General features: G+C 38.0%; 1 protein-coding gene across 1 annotated transcript in view; it reads right to left on the bottom strand.

Annotated features, from left to right (window-relative positions):
- Positions 1 to 20,963, bottom strand: part of grin3ba (glutamate receptor, ionotropic, N-methyl-D-aspartate 3Ba) — a 269,174-nt gene extending 248,211 nt beyond the window's left edge. Inside the window, exon 1 of the mRNA XM_030127637.1 lies at positions 20,138 to 20,963. Within this exon, the coding sequence (XP_029983497.1) occupies positions 20,138 to 20,677 (540 nt within the window). The 5' untranslated portion in view covers positions 20,678 to 20,963. The remainder of the gene's footprint in view (positions 1 to 20,137) is intronic.
- Positions 20,964 to 22,940: the final 1,977 nt, after the last annotated feature.

Genomic DNA, 22,940 nt, shown 5'->3' on the forward strand with positions numbered 1-22,940 from the left:
TTCATTTTACTAAGCAGAATGAGGTATGTCATTAAAAAAGAAGTGACTTAATGAAAGTAGTACGCAGGAGAGATAGATTGCATGGACGAAAGCGCTTCCCTGTGAGAGTGATAAAAGTTATTCCAATTCAAACATTGAAATTCCCGACTCTGTTCAAGTGTATACATAGTAATAAAAGCAACAACATCATTTGTAGTTGAGGAATTAAGCATATTGTTTTAACCCTTTCATGCACTAATTATGAAAGCCCTACAGTTCTTTTTCCTGAGTGTTTTTATTCCTCTTTAGGCATGAAAAAAACAATGCGACTGAAAATTTTCTTATGAGCCTATTTTTCATGGAGTTCCAAAAATGTCCGCTTGACACCATGCATTTAATTTTTGAAGCAAAAAAACATGGATTTACTGATATATCGTGTGAAAACTATGAAATAAAAACATTTTTAATGCTGCTAATCTGCTGTTTTCTCACATTTTTACAAACTCAAATACTAGTCATTACTCACTTCATGGAAATTATATGCAAAAAAAACCCCAACTTTTCGTTAAAAAAACCCCAGTTAATTACAATTTAGTCACAATAACAAGAAATTGTTTTTTTTTTTGTTTGTTTGTTTTTTTAGTTTAGTTTATTTTGAATATGCGACAAGACAAAGTAATCTTACTTAGTCTTTAGAAATAAAACAGGTACTTTTTGAGAACCGGTTGCCAGTCTCGATTCCCATCCCTACCGAGGGGTCAGAGGTGAACTAATGCTAAACACTAACTTTCTGATTTGGTAACACTGTTACTGTTCTTTAACAACTGTAATAAAGTCAGCACAGTCCTGTTTGTGGAACCTCTGAAACACAAGCACACCGGGACTACCTGTCTGGGAATGTGTTCTACCAAATATATCGAAACTCTGAAAGTCTGACTCAGTGGGTGAGTGAGCTGTCATACAGACCTGTCAATCCAAGTCTAACACTGCACACATTAAAGTTTCTATGTGACCCCAGACCGGTTTAACGGAGCAAGAATTTAAAGATGGATCCGACCACTTACAAGTCAGTGTAAATAAAATCAATGAGACTAGAATGACACTTAAAAACAAATTGTTGACAGTATTTTTTAGAGAGAAGTTCAATGTACGTTTACAGAAGCCAGGGCTTTCTGGAGCATCCCCCAGTGGCTGTCAGCAGTATTACAGCTTTAAGATTCTCCTAAATAGGGCTGTTAGAAAATAACAGTTCTGCAATATATCGCGATATTTTATTTCACAATACTGTATCGATATTAAAAAGTACTGTATGGATATTTTTAGGTATTTATTCAAATGCAGATATGGCAGAGGTTTATTTTTGTTTTGTGTTTTTCTTTATTGTTTATATCTTATTTTTATCTATTGGCTGCCTGTCCGTCAGAGGATAGACTTTCCAGTTCTGTTGCTGGTCTATAAAGCTCTGAATGGTTTAGGACCCAAATCCATCAGTGACCTCCTGACCCATTATGAATCCCCCAGACCCCTCAGGTCATCTGGATCCAGTCCTCCTGACCCAGTATCTGGATCCAGTCCTCCTGACCCAGTATGAACCCCCCACACCCCTCAGGTCATCTGGATCCAGTCCTCCTGACCCAGTATGAACCCCCCACACCCCTCAGGTCATCTGGATCCAGTCCTCCTGACCCAGTATGAACCCCCCACACCCCTCAGGTCATCTGGATCCAGTCCTCCTGACCCAGTATGAACCCCCCACACCCCTCAGGTCATCTGGATCCAGTCCTCCTGACCCAGTATGAACCCCCCAGACCCCTCAGGTCATCTGGATCCAGTCCTCCTGACCCAGTATGAACCCCCCAGACCCCTCAGGTCATCTGGATCCGGTCTGTTGTCAGTTCCAGAGTCAGACCCCGACCTGCAGAAGCTGCGTTCAGCTTCTATGCTCCACATGTCTGGAACAAACTCCAGAAAACCTCAGATCAGCTGAAACACTCAGTTTATTTACATCCAGGTTCCAGACCCACCTGTTCTCAGCTGCGTTTGAATAGAGTTTGGATTCATCAGTTCAGATCTGCACTGTTTCTTTTAAGCTAAAAGTTTTTATCTGTTTTATCTGTTTTATCTACTTATCTGATTTTTGTTTGTTTGCTTGTTTGTTTGTTTTTCTCATGCCTTCTGCTGTAATGCTTTTAATGTTTTATGTGAAGCACTTTGAACTGTCTTGTACATGAAATGTGCTATAGAAATAAACCTGCCTTGCCTTACCTTGCCTATTTATTATTATTTAACACTGTTTTATGAAATAATGGTTATTTAAATCATCCTAAAAACACTTTTTTCTGTCTGAGAGGCAGATGGTAGTTCCTTTGTTTGGACTGAACTCAAATACTCTTCTGATGTTCGTTCTGAACTAACAGAATCTGAACATTTGAACAGGATCTGAAACTGGAATGTCTGTCAAACAGAATTTCAGTTTGAACACAGGAACATTTGGTGATAGAACAATAGATCCTGTTGTGATCAAATAAAAATGTGTTTAGTATTTGTGTAGATTTCTGCTAGAATTCAATTCTTCAAATAATCATTTTTAAAAAAGAAACCAATAAAAAATTGCCTTTTTAACAGTATCATGATATATCATGATATATCGTATTGTGATTCTAGTATTGTGATTTGTATTGTATCACCAGATTTTTGCCAATACACAGCCCTACTCCAAAATAGACCTTTTTCACAACTTCCATATTTTTGACCAGAAATAAGCAGTCGTCGCAGAATTGTACTTACTCACCTATCAGAGCAACTACAGCACAAACGAAGAACAAGAGGTTTTGTAGCGTTCCAGGTTACTCTTATTATGCCCAAAAACAGCCGTATATGTCTTTTCATTCTTTTCTTGTGGACAGTGAGGTTAGGCAGAAATGGATTCAGGTGATCCGGTGGGATGAGGGGCCACAGTTTGTGATTAAAAAGGGTTGTATGTGTGTCTACAGCAGACATTTCACGTCCGAAGATTACGTGCTGAGAATCACTGTTCGGTGCCTGAAACCTGGGGCTGTTCCGAGCTTTTTCTCATGGAACAGCTTCATTTCTGTTCAGAAAAGGGACTCTGTTTAATAAACGTTACCTGAAAAAAAGGTAAACAGATGACATCATTCAGCTAACATTAGTGTCGCTACATAGAAAACGTCCACTTGGACAACCCTAAACAGAACAAACTGATGTCATAATCCAGTGGTTTCCGACCTTTTTTGGCTCGTGACCTCATTTTAACATCACAAATTTCTGGTGACCCCAGACATTCAAAACGGAGATTTTTTATTTTTTTTTGCTAAAATTAATTTGTTTTTGATCATGTAATAGTTTGCTATACTATGTTGCAAATAAACATTAATTTCAGAGGACATTTAGTCTATATAATGTATATTATTCTGGACAGAGGCAGTAAATCCAGGTGTAGATTACTGCACAAAGAGAGAATGTGATTTTCCTTGGTCAGGATCTGTCCACTCAGTCCAGCTGTGATTTACAAGGAGGACAATTAATACTGAACAAACAAGAACTGAAACTATGAATTATGAAAGAGCTGCAGCATCTGAAACTGACCACAATGAACATTTGACACATAAACAGAACCACAGTGCTGCAGTTTCACAACCACAGTTTGTCATGTCTGTTATGGATTGGGATTGTCTCTCTCAACTCACCATATATTTATTATTAGTAAGTTTTTATTTTTTATTTTATCATTTACTAGAAATTTCAGGTGACCCCATTTGAATTCCAGGAGACCCCACATGGGGTCCCGACCCCCAGGTTGAAAAACACTGCTATAATGCTTCATTCAAAGCAGACTATGATGCTTTCGTAAGTTCGACTGTACATTAGACTTAAACTAGAAGCACTCGGAGAGCGCAGACCTCCGCCAAGGCTGATCAGTGGCCCCCCCTGTGGGCCCCCCCACGCCAAGGAGGTTATGTTTTTGCCAGGGTTTGTTTGTTTGTTTGTTTGTCTGTCTGTTTGTCTGTCCGTTAGTGTGCAACATAACTCAAAAAGTTATGGACAGATTTTGATGAAATTTTCAGGGTTTGTTGGAAATGGGCCCCCCGGTGGGCCCCCCCACCCCCGATCACCACCAAAATTTAATCATTTCTTCCTTATCCCATTTCCAACAAACCCTGAAAATTTCATCAAAATCTGTCCAAAACTTTTTGAGTTATGTTGCACACTAACGGACAGACAAACAGACAGACAAACAAACAAACAAACAAACCCTGGCAAAAACATAACCTCCTTGGCGGAGGTAATTATGTCTCAGTAAACACACTTGTCATTCTAACCAGCAGTTCAGTAACAGCCTGATGGCTCTCTACTTACCTTGAGATTCATGGACAAATTCCTCAGGAAAAAATCTGTACTCTTTATTGATTTTGGTCTTTTTGGTCTTCAGTGAACCAAATGGGTCTGGCAGGTTGTGTCCACGCTCTTATCCATTTTGTCTCAGTGTGTGTTGACGTTTGGCAGTCCTTTTCTGGGACGATTCCGTATTTCCGGCAAGTGTGATAAAGGTCAATGGGCTTTATTTTGGAGCTGAGGACCTCCCACTGGGCACAAACCAAAGACTGACACAACAAATCCTTATTTTATTTTGGGTGAAAAGGCTGCATGTGGTAAATCTAAGGCAGTGTTTTTCAACCTTGGGGTCGGGACCCCATGTTGGGTTGCAAGGAAATCAAATGGGGTCGCCTGAAATTTCTAGTAATTGATTAAAAAAAAGATTTAAAAAAAACAAAAACTTACAAACAACAATATATGGTGAGTTGAGAGAGACATAAAAGACATGACAAACTCTGAGGCTGAAAATGAAGCACTGAATTGATAAAAAAAAATAAAAAAATTGAAACTTACGAATACAAATTTACATTATATAGACTAAATGTCGTCTAAAATTAACGTTTATTTGCAACATATTATAGCAAACTATTACATGATCAAAAAGAAACTGATTTTAGCAACAAAAAAAAAAGTCTCCATTTTGAATGTCTGGGGTCGCCAGAAATTTGTGATGTTAAAATGGGGTCACGAGCCAAAAAAGGTTGGGAAGCACTGATCTAAGGGCTATTACTGCACATTCCCACCAAAGTTCTACAAAAACAACCGGCAGACGTAGAGCACAAATATCACATGACGCCAATAGAAACATGGAAGTGAGCTGCACAGTGGAGATAACTTTGCCCTGTTGGCGGGTGGGCAGGGATGGAACCATATGAACATTTCATATCACAGTTATTGTGACCAAAATTATCACGGTTATCGTTGTTATTGCACTATTATTGAAATTGTGCTCAAAATGTTCAAAAAGCACTAATACACACACTGAAAGAATTTAACCAAGTTGTATTTAAAAAAATTAATAAAATAAAATAATTGGCACAATGTCCCTTCTGTTGCAGAAACATTCAAATATTAACCCTTAGTGGTCTGAGCCTGTTTTGTCTGTTTTTCAGTCCTTTTGATTTGGCCTTTATATACTATATAAACAAATGTTTACTATACCCATGTTTGGGATCTGTTTTTTCAGCACAACTCCATCTGTATCATCTGTCTATTATTTTTTCACTTTAACCTACTATAAAAACACAAAAGGACAAAAGACACAAAAAATATATAAAATCCGATTTGAAAAATGTATATAATTCATTGCATAAATAACACACAGATGCTTAACGAACCTTTTCACAGACTTTAAAAGTGAATATTGGTTCAAATATTAGGTATAGAAAATTAAAATTGTAATAAATTAAAACTATACTCAAATATTTGACATAAAAGCAGAGCTTTACATAGTTTTTTTTCCCCTAAAAGTGCGGTAATCAAACACAGTTATCATGAGAATTAGAATTTAAACGGTAATACTAACCATCTGCAATTTTACCGCGGTTTATCATTATACCGGTAATCGTTACATCCCTACAGGTGGGTGCTTATTCTGAACAAACCCTGATGAATATTTTTATTTGACCAGTATTTAAATAACCTGATTCTGAGATGGTTTGTTTCAACCAGTGGAGACATTCTTTTTTATCGATACTGTTATTCAGAGTGACTTAAACAGCTGCGGTGAAATAATCTCAATCCTGAATCATACCAGATAATTAACAATGCTATAAAACAAAGCTGCATTAAATCCAATGAGTCAGAGGCAGCGGTTCCTGTGAACCTGTAATATTCATACATATGAAAGAGGCCTGGCCTTTGTGAAATATGAATGAATAAAATGCCCCTCTGTGCTGCAGAGAATATTGAACATTTAAGAAGTTAAGATAACTGAACTACAAAAAGGAAGAGGGAAAAAAAATCTGCATTAAAAATTAGCCCCTGTGAAATTCAGTGCTGCACAATGTATTCTATGAAATCATTTCAGGGTATATTTCTTAGAGTTAAATGTAGCTGGGAATAAAGTGGCAGTAAGTGAGCTGCAGGAACACAGCATCTACTGTGAAGAATGACAAATAATGAATTCACACTATGGCAACCCTGCTCTCACCTAATCACATTCAGGAATCAGCAAAACCATTTCCTCCAGCTCCCACTGCTAATGCATTTCCAGAATAGAAATCATGATCCACAAAATAATTTCTGTGATGTTATCAACAAATCTAGAATTGTTTAAGCCCGTGCTTTTAAAGGGTTGGCTGCGTTTAGAATGAAGTGAGATCGCATAGTTGTTCATTTTCAATTAAATCTGCTGGAAATTCTGTGACAAAACGACTATGACGACTATGCTTCTATTACCAACACAATCTTATACATGCTAGTGGAATACCAATTCTTAAAGCAATACCATTATTGTTTTAGGTTAATTAAGGTTATTTTCTTCCCTGCATTCTTCATTTCTTAGCCGTTCTATGGAAAGCGACTGATGAACAAATCACCTGCCCAAATGCCTGTAATGGTCCTGATGGGATTTAGAAGCCCATTTCCTTCTTCTTCTTTTTTCCCTCCTCCCCCCTCTGTCCCTCCTTCTCCTCTCCTCTCCTCCCTCCCATCCTTCCTGCGATAGATGGACATGGGAGATTTACAGTTCGGGGTCACACAGTGGTTCTAATTAGCTTAAGTAGGTTGGGAGGAATATAGGCACTTCCTCGCTCAGACACATGGCCGAGTCCCACAGCTCTGTCTGACTAAGCAGAGAGAGAGAGGCCGATGCAGATGGACCAGCGCCTCCTTCTATCTGTCTGCGTCTGGCCTTCTGTCCCCGTCTGTCCATCTGTCCGTCTGTCTGTCCTTCTTTGCACACACTCCCCATATAGTCCTTATAGTATGTTAAATTAAAATGCATGCTGATGCCGTATGTTTGACTCTTCCCTTCATGGGTTTCATGTTCTTTTGTTGTTTTTTTAAATGAAAAATTTTTGACTCTTGTTGAGCCGCATTATGTAATAAATTCCCATTATGTAATAAAAGTTCAAAATGTAATAAGAATGTCACGTCATCTTGTAATAAAGCTGCATTCTGTAATAAGCTGACGCATTTTGTAATAAACTACGTCAACGCATTATATAGTAAATTTTTTCACATTGTGTAGCAAGTTATTACAATTTGAGAAATTTATTACAAAATGCACTTGACACATTTTTATTTAAAAAAAAATGTAATAACATTGTTCATTATGTAATAACAATCCAAATTAATATAATTTCAGAGCAATTTAGAAGAAATTAGTCACGGGAGCTCCAGGTAATGGAATCAGAACTTTAACCACACAGTTTAAAGATTAATTTAGCACATTACATTTTCCTGAAAATAAAAATGTGTCAAGTGCATTTTGTAATAAATTTCTCAAATTGTAATAACTTCAGTGAATCAAATATTACTGCAAGATTTCTGGCAGTTGGTGTAATATTTGAAGATAGAGGACCGAGGCAGTTTTTTATGGCAGTGGTGGAGTTTGGCGGACCGAACAGTATGACTTCTGATTTAGAGTTGTTTAATTGCAGGAAGTTCTGCATGGCTGAAAGGAGACACATACCCACTATAAATGACTGGACTGATGTAGTGTACAATAAATACGTCATGGAGAGAATCACATTTAATTTAAGATGTAACACTGATATTTTTACTGAAAATTGGTCAAAGTGGTTCACTTATGTTGTAACTGTAAGAGTGGACTTTGTATAATTTCAAAGGATCTTCAAACTTTACTGTAAAGGAAAAAAAAAAAAATATGGTTATACAAGTATATTGATGCATGTGTGTGATGTATGTACAGGGTGGGGAAGCAAAATTTACAATATTTTGAGGCAGGGATTGAAAGACAGTGTATGACCAATTAGTTTATTGTCATGGGAATGGGCAAAAGTTTCTGAAAAGGTATGGATAATAGTGTTAGGTATGATTATGACATCAGTATATGTTTGGTTTCAAAACAACTGACGTAGTGCCTGCTGAGAAAAAACAACTAAATGTTCATTGTAAATTTTGCTTCCCCACCCTGTATATGTGGACTAGATGCTGCTCTAATGTTGGACTCTCCCCCCTGTTGTTTGTTTGTTCTGTATTGTTTTGTTCGTGTAAGTATTTGTGTTATGGTTTTCTCAAAAACAAAATAAAAAGTAAATAAAAAAAATAAAAAAAAAAATTGGGCTGAATGTGGCCCCCGGAAGAAAATGATTTTGACACCCCTGTTATAGACCCTATCGACAGAGAAATTCAGGTTCTTAGGAAAATCACTGTATATCAATTAATCGTTAATCGATCGATAAGGTCAACAAACTAATGATTAATGAATTAATTGATAATTTGCGTCCCTAATCTGGTTATTACAATTATCTGACTACTCCAGTTATCAGACTTTTATGGTCTTGTAAACAGGCTCACTGTTACATGATCCACATGGTTTCACTGGGGGACCAACAGGGACCGCATCAGTCAGACCAGGACCACCACCCCCTTTGTCCAGGTCTCTGGAATATGAGCATTATAGGATTTTGGATTTCTGAATGAAATATGCATAGATGTTCCTGAAAAAGTTGTCATCTTGAAGGTACCATGAGTTGCTCCAGAATATCTTCTCAGCATTAATGGTGCATCCCAGTTGAAATGACCTTTGCCCTTTTGCACTGGTACATCCCTACACCATTCCAGACCCTGCCTTCTGGTAATAGTCTGTACTCTTATTGGTCTGGAGCACAGCGCATCCATTTCCTCTGCAACAGGGGTGTCAAACTCATTTTCTTTCAGAGGCCAAATTCAGCCCAATTTGATCTGCAGTGGGCCGGACCGGTCAAATAATAACAGAATGACCTATAAATAATGACAACTCCAAATTTTTTAGTGCAAAAATTAACATTAAATGACAAAACTATTTCTATCCAAAACAAAAAAAGATGTGAATAACTAGAAAAAAAGAAATTTCTGGAGAAAAGTAAGTACAATTTCATCAGTATTCTGCCTCAACTTATGATTTCTACATGTGCATTACAGATCAGATCTACCCAGACACAAAACAGGCAGAATATTGTTAAAATTACACTTATTTTTCTTTAGACATTTCAGGTTGTTCATATTTGTTCCGGTTATTGACATTTTATTATTAAAGGACATCAGAATTGAATGTTCTTTGCAATAAATCAAAGAGAAAAAATTGGTGTTGCCATTATTTACAGGCATGATGTCATTATTTTTTTCACATTAAACCAAGAACAACATTTGGAGTCATTATTTTTAGGTTATTATGCTGTTATTTTTGAGCTTGATGCCCTTGACTGTTAATATCTTCAGGGTAATTTTTGCCTTTTGCACTTTGTAAATTCATCTCATGGGCCAGATTGGACCCTTTGGCGGGCCGGTTTTGGACCCCGCAATACATGTTTGACACCTGTGCTCTAAAAAAAACCTGGATATTGATTCATCTGAGCCCAACGTGTGATGCTTCTGGACACAGTTTCCTTTCAGCTCGGTAAAGCCTGAACTGGCATCATATCGCTGTATTGTAGAGTTGGACAAAGGTTCTCCACAGTAATCCTGACCCACGTGGTTCTATCAGCTGTAGATGAATAATGGTTATTGATCTGGCATCGTGTGAGGGATCAGAGATCACTGTGTTCAGCTGAACACCCACATCCATGTTCCTTCAATCTTTTAACTCTGTTCTGCACCATAAAGGCGGAAATTTCCACTCCAAAAACACTCAGGAGTTGATAGGAGAACTGATAAGGAATTGGACTGGTACACAGCATGGACAATGGTGTTGATATTGATAAAATCCTACCAACCCCCCCTAACGCAGATATCTCTGGCCATAAGGTTCCATCTTTAACGCACATTTGTATGCTTGTTGTTTACATGTTAATATTTGAATGTTTCTGCCCCAGAAAGTACATTGTGCATGCAGAGGTTGTACTAGACATTTTTATTGTCCATCATTTTGACGGACAGGGTCGTAAAATTCCGACATAACATATTATTATCTGTCATTTCAAATTTTTATTTTTTAGTGATAATGAGATATATTTAGTAGTATTTAATTTTCAAAAACATGTCAATGATGCAGCAGCTGTAGTTGCTGCTGGCTGATAAACCAACGTGATATCACAACTCACATAATTCTATACGCCACTTTTAACTGGTGTGTTATCTGCAGACATTCTAAACTTTCCTTGTGTTTTTTCACGCAGTGTCAAATCCCATGCACTGAGGGTTAGAGTTCAGGTTCTGTGAACCACAGATCTGGAAACAAATTGACATGCCATCAAATAACACATGAAAGGTAGAAAATGCGTACATATAGCACACCAAATGCCATAAGAACTGGCGTATTCCTTGCTTGTTCGTCACCCTTCACCGTATCAGTCCCTCTTTTTTCACCCCGTTTATCATTACCATCACATTTACTGGGCTTTCTAAAATAACTAAGGACACTCAGCTGTCTGCACATTTTGCACTACCAAAGTGGAATCTAATTTCGGCTAAAGTTCAGCTAAACAACAACACAAGACTTGACACTGACTGATTAATATTCACACTCACCATCTACTGGACAGGTCTACTACAGGTGGACAAATGGTGAGTCATGTGACTGCAGTACGGCTGTTGTATTCAGTGTAGTTGTGAACAGTGGTGCTGTTGGTTCTATACAGGTAGGATGCTGTTACGGAATGTTTGATGCCTTGTTAAGAGAGAGACAGACCAGCGATCCTGCAGCAGGTTCTGTTCACAGTGTTGTGTGAAAACTTTCTTTGGTAGTTTACCCTCTGTATTTTAATCTGTCAAAATGACGGACAGCCTTCAGAATTTTCCGTCATTAAAAAAAAAAATCCATCAATGACGGAATATTTTCGGCTTAACGCGACCTCTGTGTGCATGTTATTTTATTAGTTTTTTTCAAAATACAACTCGGTTAAATTATTTCAGTGTGTATTAGTACTTTTTGAACATTTTAGGCATATTTCAACAATATCGCGATAATAATGATAACCATGACATGAAATTTTCATATTGTTACATCCCTAATCAGGATATATCATATCGTGCTCCTAGTATTGTGATTTCTATGGTATCACCAGATTCACACCCCTACTCAGTAACGGGTGCCTATATGTATATTTTACAAATGACATACTGTCTGCAATAAAATACAAGTCAAACTACATTTTCCAACTTTCCTTCTTTCTTTCTTTTCTTCCTTCTCTGTCTCCTTTCACTACCATGTTGAAATCCTCTGGGCATTGTAACACAGGGAAACTTTGACAATAGAAGACTCGTGTGATAATTTATGGGTGAAATTTACTTGTCAAACGCATAATGATGACAACCCTTCTGCGGGGGCTTTGGACGCGCTGAAAGGTTGTCTGGAAAATATCTCATCACCAGCACCACCAAGAAATGTCATGCACGCTACATAATGCCTCCATCATGGCTGCGCCGAGTGCAATTCATTGTTTTATTCTCCGGATAAAATGTGAACGACTGTGCGGTCTTTATTAGCAGACACTGACGTGGATGGAAATCACGCCATGTACTAATTAATTTTTTAAAAGATTCTTTGTTTGTTTCTCTCAGACATGCTCTTTGACCTTGATTAGGTCTATTTATGCATTTCTGTCTCGAAAGCAAGTACATTCCATAAGTCCTTTCATTTTTTGTGACATTTGAAAATCTGGACAATATTTTATGTGGCATTTTGGAAGAAGGCACTGCAAGAGTCTGTGCCTCCAAGTGTAAAAGTGTCTTTATTCCCCTCTGTGCGTCTATCTACCTCCCTCTGATGTCCAGGGGAGGGATCTGTTCACTAGAAAAACCTGGGCCCAATTCCCAATGCCCTGCAGAAAAATTACCACATTTTCAAAAACACACGGGAAAGACTGTCCTTCCAGAAACAAACAAACAAACAAAAAAAACCCTCTTTTTTTGGATCACTATGATACCGAGGAGGCATTTTTTTGGCAGAGGCATTTGTTTTGGTTCTGATTTCTCCAGCCCTCCTTCCTCCTCTCAGGAGCACTCCCTCTTCCAGTACAAAATGTAAATGGATTTTTTAATTAGAATCATATCTTCAGTTTGCGTATTTTGCGATCAGTGAATGCGGTGAATATTCCCTGTCTGTACTGAATGACAATTTGGCTTCCTGTTGACCAAACCCACACCTCACTGCTTTCCCTGTGTGTTGAAGACCTGCCTACCTCCTATTATCTCATTTCTCCCAATGCTCCTTTTGTTTTGTTTTCAAGGTGAATGTCAGAGAGAGATAGAAATACACTATATGTCTTTGCTGTGTAAATATGTTCATGCATCACTAGAAAAAGGTTTGACCCTTCAGTTAGGCCGTCAGTCCCAATTGTATTTAAAACACTTTGCAGCAGGAAAAGCCAGACTGAATCAAAAGTCTAGTTCAAAGGCTCAGTGGGACTCAAGGAAGAACAGAAAATAGTCTGGTGGTCAAAGTCCACTTTTATGAATGTGAAATGACATGAATCACATGAAGAAATGGAGTGAAGATCAAACTTATTAGATTTTAAAGGCTTCAAAGTGAAGGCTGTGTGACCTGGCAAAAACATCACATGATAATTGTTTGAGCAGCTAAAATTTCCTTAGGGGGTCAAATGAGTGTCCATTTATGTCCAAAAAAACCAGTTGTCATAAATGCATAGAAGTGTGTGTAAATAATGCTAATCCATTTGTGCACAGACTACTGATATTCTTTGACAGTGGAAGCTCTATTTTCATAAATATTGGATTTGGAATAGCACGTGTATGTGAAAACTTTTGCTGGTGGACGGACGTGACATTACCCATGATGCTCTGGTCAGTACCAGTACTTTATTAGGAATAAACTTATAGACTTACTATTGATAATTGTGCTCTTCTTCATAAATGTTGGTATTGTGGATCTAAAACAATCCCAGCTGACACAAAAACACTAAATGTGTCAGTGGACGGATGTGACATGGTTGTTGTGGATCCCATCATACTGATGCTCTGCAGCCATGTCAGCGTTTACGCTAATGATCCCTGTGCAAAAACTAGGAGCACTATTATTTATTGGATAGTTTAGCATCAGACTAAAGAGGAAAGAACAATATAGAATTGTTATTTCTTTATAAAAATGCTTATTATTGTAAAACTGTTGATGTAAACAGTGCTGTGTGCCATTCTTCATGTATGTATTGGTGGAACAGAAGCAGGATGGATCAGCACCATACTCCAGATTGAACCTGCACAAATAAAACATGTGATATGGAGGAGAGAATCTGGGAAGAAAAACTGGGGAATCCAAAAGAAGAGAAGATTTGTTTTTCAGCTCAATTCAGTTCAAATAGAACTTGGCCATTTGTGACATGAAAATATAGCATTAATTGTGCTGAAATGGGACATTTTTGAGCTGAAAACATAGTTCATATGAGCATCAACATGTTGAACTGAACTGAAATCCTGTCCATTTGAACAACTGTCATTTACCAACACAAAGTTCCTTTGAGGATTCACTTAGATTGATTTCTTATGCACAGAGACATAAATAAGACCTCTAAGCACATTTTAGCCGTGAGGAAGAATTACAGTCTGTGATCTGAGTCACAATGTTCTCACCTTGCATAAAATATCGGGGAGTTTCTACATACTATACATTTTCCTGTAGTTTTATGAAATAAACACGAGTCGACATTTTTCGGTACATACACCTGCAGTGTCTCCATTAATTACCTTGACAGCAGGTAATTAATCCTACTGGACATCTACAGTGAATCAAAAATGTTGTTACAATCTAACATAACTCTGAAGCATCTGTGTGAATCAGGCTCGCTGCATGTCAGAGTTCAGAAGCCGGACCCACAGATGACGGACTCATGGTAATTGTGCATTCTTCAACACTTTAGTGCAAAGAGACACTGAAATATTATTATAAATGCACGGAAATAAACTCACTAGCCTTGAAACACTAATGTCACACACCTATAGATTAATGCAAAGCTCTGTAAAATACCATAATTATATTAACCCTTTCATGCACAGTGTTCACTCCAGTGGACAGTTCTTCTCCAGTTGCTCTCTTGTATATTCATGGGTTTTGTTGCATCATCCTAAACAGTGCAATTCAGACCATGACTGTAACTTTGCTGTTCTAGATAAACCTGATCTGCACGAACATGTTTGAGTGGAAATCAATTGCTAATTGTCATTAGACTGTAATTAACAATTTTCTTAAACAAAAAACTTTTCTTGCATATCATCTTCATGAAGTGAGTAATAACTAGGGATGTGTATTGGCAAGAATCTGGTGATATGATACAAATCACAATACTAGGATCATGATATGATATATCACGATATATCATGATACTGTTAAAAAAGCTTTTTGTTTTTGTTTTTTGTTTTTTTAATGATTATTTCCTTGAAGAATTGAATTACAGCAGAAAGCTGCACAAATACTAAACACATTTTTATTTGATTCCAACAGGATCTAATGTTCTATCACAACATTTTCCTGTGTTGAAGCTTAAATTCTATTTTACAGATCTTACAGTTTCAGATCCTGTTCAAATGTTCATATTCTATTAGTTCACAACTAACATCAGAACAGGATTTGAGTTCAATCCCAACAAAGGAACAAACATTATTTAACAAAAGAGTGTTAATAAGAATAAATAAAACATAAGAAAAACAAAAAAAAAACAAAAATGAACTTAAACAATATCTGCATTTGAAAAGGTACCTAAAAATATTGATACAGTAGTTTTTAATATCGATACAGTATTATGAAATGAAATATCACGATATATCGCAGAACCAATATTCTCTTACAGTTCTAGTAATAACTGGTGTTAGAGTATGTTAAAATGTGAGAAAACATCAGATTAGCTGCACTGAAAATGTATTTATTTCATAATTTTCCCACAGTATATCCTATTCAGATATTGCATTTTAAATACATGTTTCTTTGCTTCAGAAATTAAACACATGGTTTCCAGCTGAGTGGACATTTTTGTAACTCCATAAAAAACAGGTTCATTAAAAAACATTCAGTCTCATTGTTTTTTTCATGCCTAAAGAGGATTAAAAACATTCAGGAAAAACATCTTGACTAAGGTTCTCATACTTCATGCATCAAAGGGTTAATGAATGGGATGTTTAAAACTAATATTAGCTGAGCAGCAAAGTTTTGCCATGGCTATAATTTATTATATAACGACACGCAATCTGGACAATCCCTCTGAAAAGCTAATCATAAGCCAAAACACAGTCGGTCACAGTCAGACATCATGAGATTACACAGCCTTACCCAAAGGTCAAAGTTCAGGGTCACTGTGGGTTCACAAAAACATATGCATGACTCAGGATTTCAGATACTGATGCAGGGAAAGTGGAGGCATCTGACTGAAAGTATTTGTCATTTTAATGCTGGAAGTAGCAGTTATTTGACTGATTAATATGTCTTGTGCAGTACTGAACCACAGTAAGTGAAGAACAGACTGATCCTTATTGTAAACTGTTTTCATAGCTGCTTTCATTCATATAGGTTCAATTTGCAACCAGGGATGTAATGATATGAAAATTTCATATCACGGATATTGTGACCAAAATTATCACGGTTATCATTATTATCATGGTATTATTGAAATTGTGCTCAAAATGTTCAATAAGTACTAATACACACACTGAAATAATTAAACCAAGTTGTATTTTGAAAAAAACAAAACAAAAACAACAACAAAACCAAATGAAATAACAGGCACAATGCACTTTCTGTTGCAGAAACATTCAAGTATTAACCCTTAGGGGTCTGAGACTATTTTGGCCGTTTTTCAGTACTTTTGATTTTGCCTTTTATACTATATAAATAAATGTTTACTATACCCATGTTTGGTATCTTTTTTTTTTCCCGCACAACTTCATTTATATCATCTGCCTATTATTTTTTTCACTTAAACCAACTATATCAACATAAAAGACCAAAAAACACACTCAAAAAATATAGAAAATCCAATATGAAAAATGTAAATAATTTATTGCATAAATAACACAAAGGTGCTTAATGAACCTTTCAAAGACTTTAAAAGTGAATACTGGTCCCAAATATTAGGTATATACAATTAAAATTGGAAAAAATAAAACTATACTCGAATGTTTGACATAAAAGCAGATCTTTACATAGGCGTTTTCTCCAGAAAAGTGCGGTAATCAAACACGGTTATCATGAGAATTAGAATTTAAACGGTAATACTAACTGTCTGCAATTTTATCATGGTTTATCGTTATACCGGTAATCGTTACATCCCTATTTGCAACTAAAAACACGAAGGAAAAGAAGCAGTGGAATTTTGGCGTTTTTTTTTTTTTTTTTTTTTTTGTGGTTGATGATTCAGATGCTTTTAAAGTAGCATGATTCATTAATGAATGGACCACAGGTTCCAGCACTTCACTATTCACCAGAACAAGTTTTACACAAAAGCAGAAAGGAAACATTACATACATTAGACACAGATCAATAAGTCAGGGCCAATGGGACATTTTACAAACAATCTGTGTCTGCACAAGTGTGAGGTGACACTGGCTGATGAGTAATAGCAGGCTTCCAGACTGGATGTACTGACTGAGGAAAATAAGAACACAAAGGAGAAAACGTGATTCATTACTTGGAGTTTGATGTTCAGTGATCCAGCTTTATGTATTTAGGTATTTATTACTTTGACTTAGATGTTCAGGTCAGCTGTTACTGTTTTGAAGGAGGTGACAGTCATGCATAAAGCATCGTCAGAGTCACTTTTTGGGGGAGAAACAGGAATGGAACCAGTTAATTAATTGGCTGCTGGCTTATTCCCGCTCCAAATGGATTATTACACATGCTGTTAAAAATCTACTATTGTCAACCTCAAACATGTATATTAACCCTTTCATGCATGAATTATGAGAACCTCAGTTGAGTTTTTTTCCACAGTATTTTTATTCCTGTTTAGGCATGAAAAAAACAAAGCGACTGAATTTTTTTTTTTATGAACCTATTTTCCATGGAGTGACAAAAATGTCCACTCAGCTGGACATCATGCATTTAATTTTTGAAGCAAAAAAAACATGTATTTAAAACCCATTATCAGAAAGTGATAAACTGTGTGAAAACTGTGAAATAAAAACATTTTTCATGCAGCTAATCTGATGTTTTCTCACATTTTAGCATACTCTAATACTAGTTATTACTAACTTCATGCAAATAATATGCAAAAAAAACCAAACCTTTTTGATTAAGAAAACTGTTAATTACAGTCTAATAACAATTAGCAATTGATTTAAGACATGCTAGTGCAGATCAGGTTTATCAAGAACAGCAAAGTTACAGCACTGGTCTGAATGTCAGTGTATGGGATGGTGCATTAGTGTCCACTGTGTTGGCTGATATGGAACTAAAACCACAAACCCATGAATAGACAAGAGAACAGCTGGAGAAGAACTGTCCACTGGAGTGACCACTGTGCATGAAAGGGTTAAATTCTACAAGATGTTCTTATTATTTATTATTGTAAATTATAAATTTGAACATACTTTTCCCAGCCTCATAATCCTTGCTCACATTCGTTATTAACTTGAAATTTCTGATCCAGAACATTTCTTCATATTGTTACCCACTGGAGCCCCTCGTCTTCTGCTTATAAAGAAACAGCTGTTGCTGCTGGAAGAAACATGAGACACATCACGTCCCATGAACCCAGACAGACTAGCCTGACATAGTGCAAGAAGAAAAAAAAAACAAATTTCATGAATTTCATATAAAGCTGAACCGTGCTGATTGCTTAAATACAAAAGCTTACCAAAGCAGGCATTCATTTATATGAAAATGTTGCTTGAATTCGCTGCTAAAAATACTAAAACACGGAGCCACAGTCTTTTTCTCTTGCCCAGTGACTACTTGGCACAGTTGTGCAAACTGGAATGTCTCCTACAGCTCCAAAAAAAAAAAAAAAAAAAAAAAAAAAAAGGAAAAAACACTCCTCCTCTCCTTTTGCTTTCTTCAGACCCACCTCCTCTTCTCTTCCTCCCTGCATCCTTTCCTTTCCGTTCTCCCTCTGCTTTTTTATCTCGTTGCATTGCCGACACATTTGTCAAGTGTTGTGACTTCTCATTCATGCAAGTTTTATTGAAATCGAAGAAGCAATCCATTGTTGACAAAGAGACGAGACAGGACAAAGATTTCAGGCTTTAACTATAGATCTTTTTCTCTTCCTGGTCTCTAATACCACCTCTTAGTTCAGCCTGTGTGTGTGTGCATGTATGTGTGTGTGTGTGTGTGTGTGTGTGTGTGCATGTGTGTGTGTGTGTCAAAGTCAAACCTGCATGAAAGTTTAAAGCCCTCTTCATGGGCACATTGCCCTCTTTGTGCGTAATGCCATGAGTGCAAATGCACGAACACAGAGCATATGTCTGTGTGTGTACGTTTGTGTGTGTTACAAACAGATGCACTTGGCTGCTCACTTGGATCCAGGCGGATATGACTGGAGCTAGATTGAGTGACTGGCAACCTGCTCAACTGCTGCTGGGAATACTAACAAACACACGTTTTATTGCCTTCCCACAAATTTGGACATAAACCGACACACTCGCAGAGGGAGAGAGAGAGAAAACCTAACAATACTCACACATAAACATACATGTGTTATCTTGTACACGCACCAACAATGAGCACAAGCTGCAGGTGTCACAGTTCTGCACGCCATCAATGGATCAGCATCTTCAACCGTTTGAATGATTCACCGAGAAAGGTGCCAACACACAGCCGTCTTCAATCATACATCACACACACACTCTGGCATAGTCACACTCTCCTAACACACACACACACACACACACACACACTATAGAGGTGAGCTTAAAGAAACCTTTTTTTCCCCTTGAAACCTGTGCTGCTGAAGAGCCCCAGGGTTCAGTCTAATACCTGGGCAGAACCAGCACATATTCAACATGCATGTGAAGGCCTGTAGGTTCCAGCTCAACATCAACCTTTGCTTAAAGAGACGTTTATCTGTTTAACTTTGGAGTCTACAAACTGACATTTCTGTTTCAAACTACTACTGGAATTATTTTTGCTATTTCCTGATGTTGTTCGATTAAACACAGTCAAGATGGTCTTAGAAATAAAGCGTTCCTTTCTCCAGCCACAGTCACTGTTTCTTCTACTGTCCCTTTGCCATCAGCTGGCACAGCTGGTTGTTTTTGCTGCAGCTCAGACACTAAATCCTCACCACTGGCTAACAGGTCAGTTTAAGACTCATCCGTAAGCGCCAACTCTCAGATGATGCTCAGTATGCTTGGCTTTGTGATGTGGAGGAGTACAATGTCCAAAAGTAATGGGACATCATATGTTCTATGGCACATGATGGAAGTGTGCATAGAACATCTGCACTCTGACCTTTTACTTTGTTTAAAATGATTATTATTTATGTTTGACTGAGTCTGTTTTTACTGTAATTGTGTGTTTTTAATCTGTCTCTTTTCCATTTTCGTAAAAACAGTGAATTGCCCTGTGTATGAATTGTGCTAGACTAATAAATCTGCCTTGCCTATGATTTTCCATTCTTTAAAAATGACTTCTACGGGCGCAAGGGGACAGCTCACTAACACACACACACACACACACACACACACACACACACACACACACACACATCCATACCTTGGTCCGAAGCGGTTCTGTGTCCTCCAGGATGGAGATGAAGGGGATCTCCAAGAAAGATGAGAGGAACTCCACCTGGATCAACTCCTCTCTGCTGCGGGGGAAAGCCAGCACGGCGGACACCCCCCTGACCACCAGGTCCTGACAGGCACTACGGGACAACGACTCCGGGTCTCCTCCCGAGGGCGACCGAGCCACCATCTCCAGGCTCAGGTTGTACGGGAGCAGCGGAGGAGGACTTTGGGAGGTTGTCGCCGAGGAGTCCGACCCTCCGCCGCTTTGGTGCCGGAGGCTGGCCAGGGCGCGGTTGAGCGCGTTTTGTATCCGTGCCGGCTGACGGGTCGGCAAGAGCGCACCGAGGCGCACGGTATGTCCTATCCGGGCGAGGATGTGGCAGGGCTGCGGGTGCGGGAGGCAGGGCTCCGGGGAGGAGATGACGGTCAGTAAGAGGAGCAGCAGGAGCAGTCTGGCAGAGTGGAAGAGGAGAGGTCGTCTCCCGGGGGCGAGGCAGTAGGTCCAGAGTCCAGACACAGACACCATGCTGCAGCTCCGACGCACAACACTGGAGGAGTGGAGAGTGCGCGGCGGGAGATGGCATAGCTCCCTCTGGCTCCAGGATCCAGCGCGGTTGGTCGGACTTGATGGTTCTTTTCTTGTTCCCCCCTCTTTCTCTTTATAGTAGCAGCGGTGATTTATTGGCGTTTTTGACGTTTCTCTCCCCACCTCTTCAAAGTTTTTTATTTTTTTTTATTTTTATGTCAAGAGTCAAAGACGCGCGATAGAACACAGAGATGAGCGCTCCAGCTTCGAGCGGCCGCCCCGCTTCTGTCAGTCTGTACTGGAGGAAGGCACACCAGCTGTGAGGGGTGTGTGTGTGTGTGTGTGTGTGTGTGTGTGTGTGTGTGTGTGTGTGTGTGTGTGTGTGTGTGTGTGTGTGTGTGTGTGTGTGTGTGTGTGTGTCCAGGCGCCTGCCCGCCAATAATCTAACCTCTCACGGAGCCTGCCTCTTGTTGAATTTTAATGAAAATTCGTCGGGTAACATTTCCTTCCGTTTCCTCGGGCTCCACAGAGAATTCGTTCTTAATGTTTTCATTCAGACTTCAGACTAAAAGAAATGGAAGATATTCCATTGTAATTACTATTTTATGAATCTTATACGAAGACAGACGGGCCAATATACAGATGAGTTTGCGCGTTTATTCTACTTTGTGTGTCTTTGAAAAGAGGGATAAACTCCCTAACACACACACACACACACACACACACACACACACACACACACACCCTTTAAAACACATTTAACCCTTTCATGCACAGTGGTCACCACAGTGGTCAGCTGTTCTCTTATATATTCATGGGTTTTGTTGTTTTGGTTCCATATCAGCCAACACATTTGGCACTCATGCACTGTAAAAAATGACTGTAGAATTAATACCAAAAAGTTGTAAAATTGCAACATAAAAAAACTGTGACAATACAATGCAAAAGCTGTTCACTTGAAAAAAAAAATTGTGTCAGTGACTGAATCAAATATAGCTGTAGTTTTTACAGAAGAGTATGTGAGCAAAACCAGATTTGGATGAAGAAATTATGGATTTCTATTGTTTTATTGTTGACATAACGGCATATTTGCTTGTTTTTTTTTTTTTTTAAGTTATTAAAAAGTAAACATTTAACAATGTACCATTTTGAATTTGTAAATGAATGAGTAGGTAGAGCGGTTCGTCCAATAACCAAAGGGTTGATGGTTCCAATCCTGGCTCTGACTGTCCATATGTCCAAGTGTCCATGGAAGACACTGAACCCTAAACTGGTCCCAGTTGGACCTGGTGGATTTGGAAAGAGCTGTGGACACCATGAAGGAGGAGAAAATGAGCTAAAGAAGTGCAGAACATTTACCATTTAAATCCACTGTTAAATCTACATGTTTAAACTGTTAAATCTACATGTTTAAACTGTTAAATCTACATGTTTAAACTGTTAAATCTACATGTTACTCCATAAATATGTTTACAGTTGGATGTGTTTTTTACAGTATTGTTCTGGAAACCACAGCTGCCAGTTTTTTTTTCCGTAAAAACAACAGACGTTTTTTTACAGTGTGCATCATCCCATACACTGCAATTGATCCCATTACTGTAACTTTGTTGTTCTTGATTATCCTGATCTGTAGTCACATGTTTGAGTGTAAAGCAATTGCTGTAATGAACAACAATTTTTTTTTTTGCACGTTATCTCCATGAAGTGAGTAATGAGTAGTACTAGAGTATGTTAAAATGTGAGAAAACATCAGAAAAACGTTCTCATTTGATAGTTTTCACTCAGTACATTTGTAAATACATGTTTCCTTGCTTCAAAAATTAAACGTATGGTTTCCAGCTGAGTGGACATGTTTACAAATCCATGAAAAATAGGTTCATAAATTTTTTTTCAATCACATTGTTTTTCTTGTCTTTTTGCCTAAAGAGGAATAAAAACACTCAGGAAAAAAATCTTGATTAAGGTTCTCACAATTCTTGCATGAAAGGGTTGAAGCAATAGAAGTATTAAACTATAAGTTTTACGGACTAAAGGGAAAAAAGAAAAACTGATGATTTAATTAAATCTGTGTGCCATTTGTTTTGTGAGGTAATGGGCTACTTTTAGCACCTTTCAGCTCTGACCACCAATGTCCCTGCCAGGCTGGCCAACACAAAGCTAATAGCTTGCTGAAATCTCAATTTTCCTCTGAGATTTATTCCCATTTCCTTTCTTGTCGTCCAAGCAGAACATTATCCGTTGTGTAACCACATCTTTTCAGCAC

This window comes from Sphaeramia orbicularis, chromosome 22 (assembly GCF_902148855.1).
Source record: "Sphaeramia orbicularis chromosome 22, fSphaOr1.1, whole genome shotgun sequence".
Classification (NCBI taxonomy): domain Eukaryota; kingdom Metazoa; phylum Chordata; class Actinopteri; order Kurtiformes; family Apogonidae; genus Sphaeramia; species Sphaeramia orbicularis.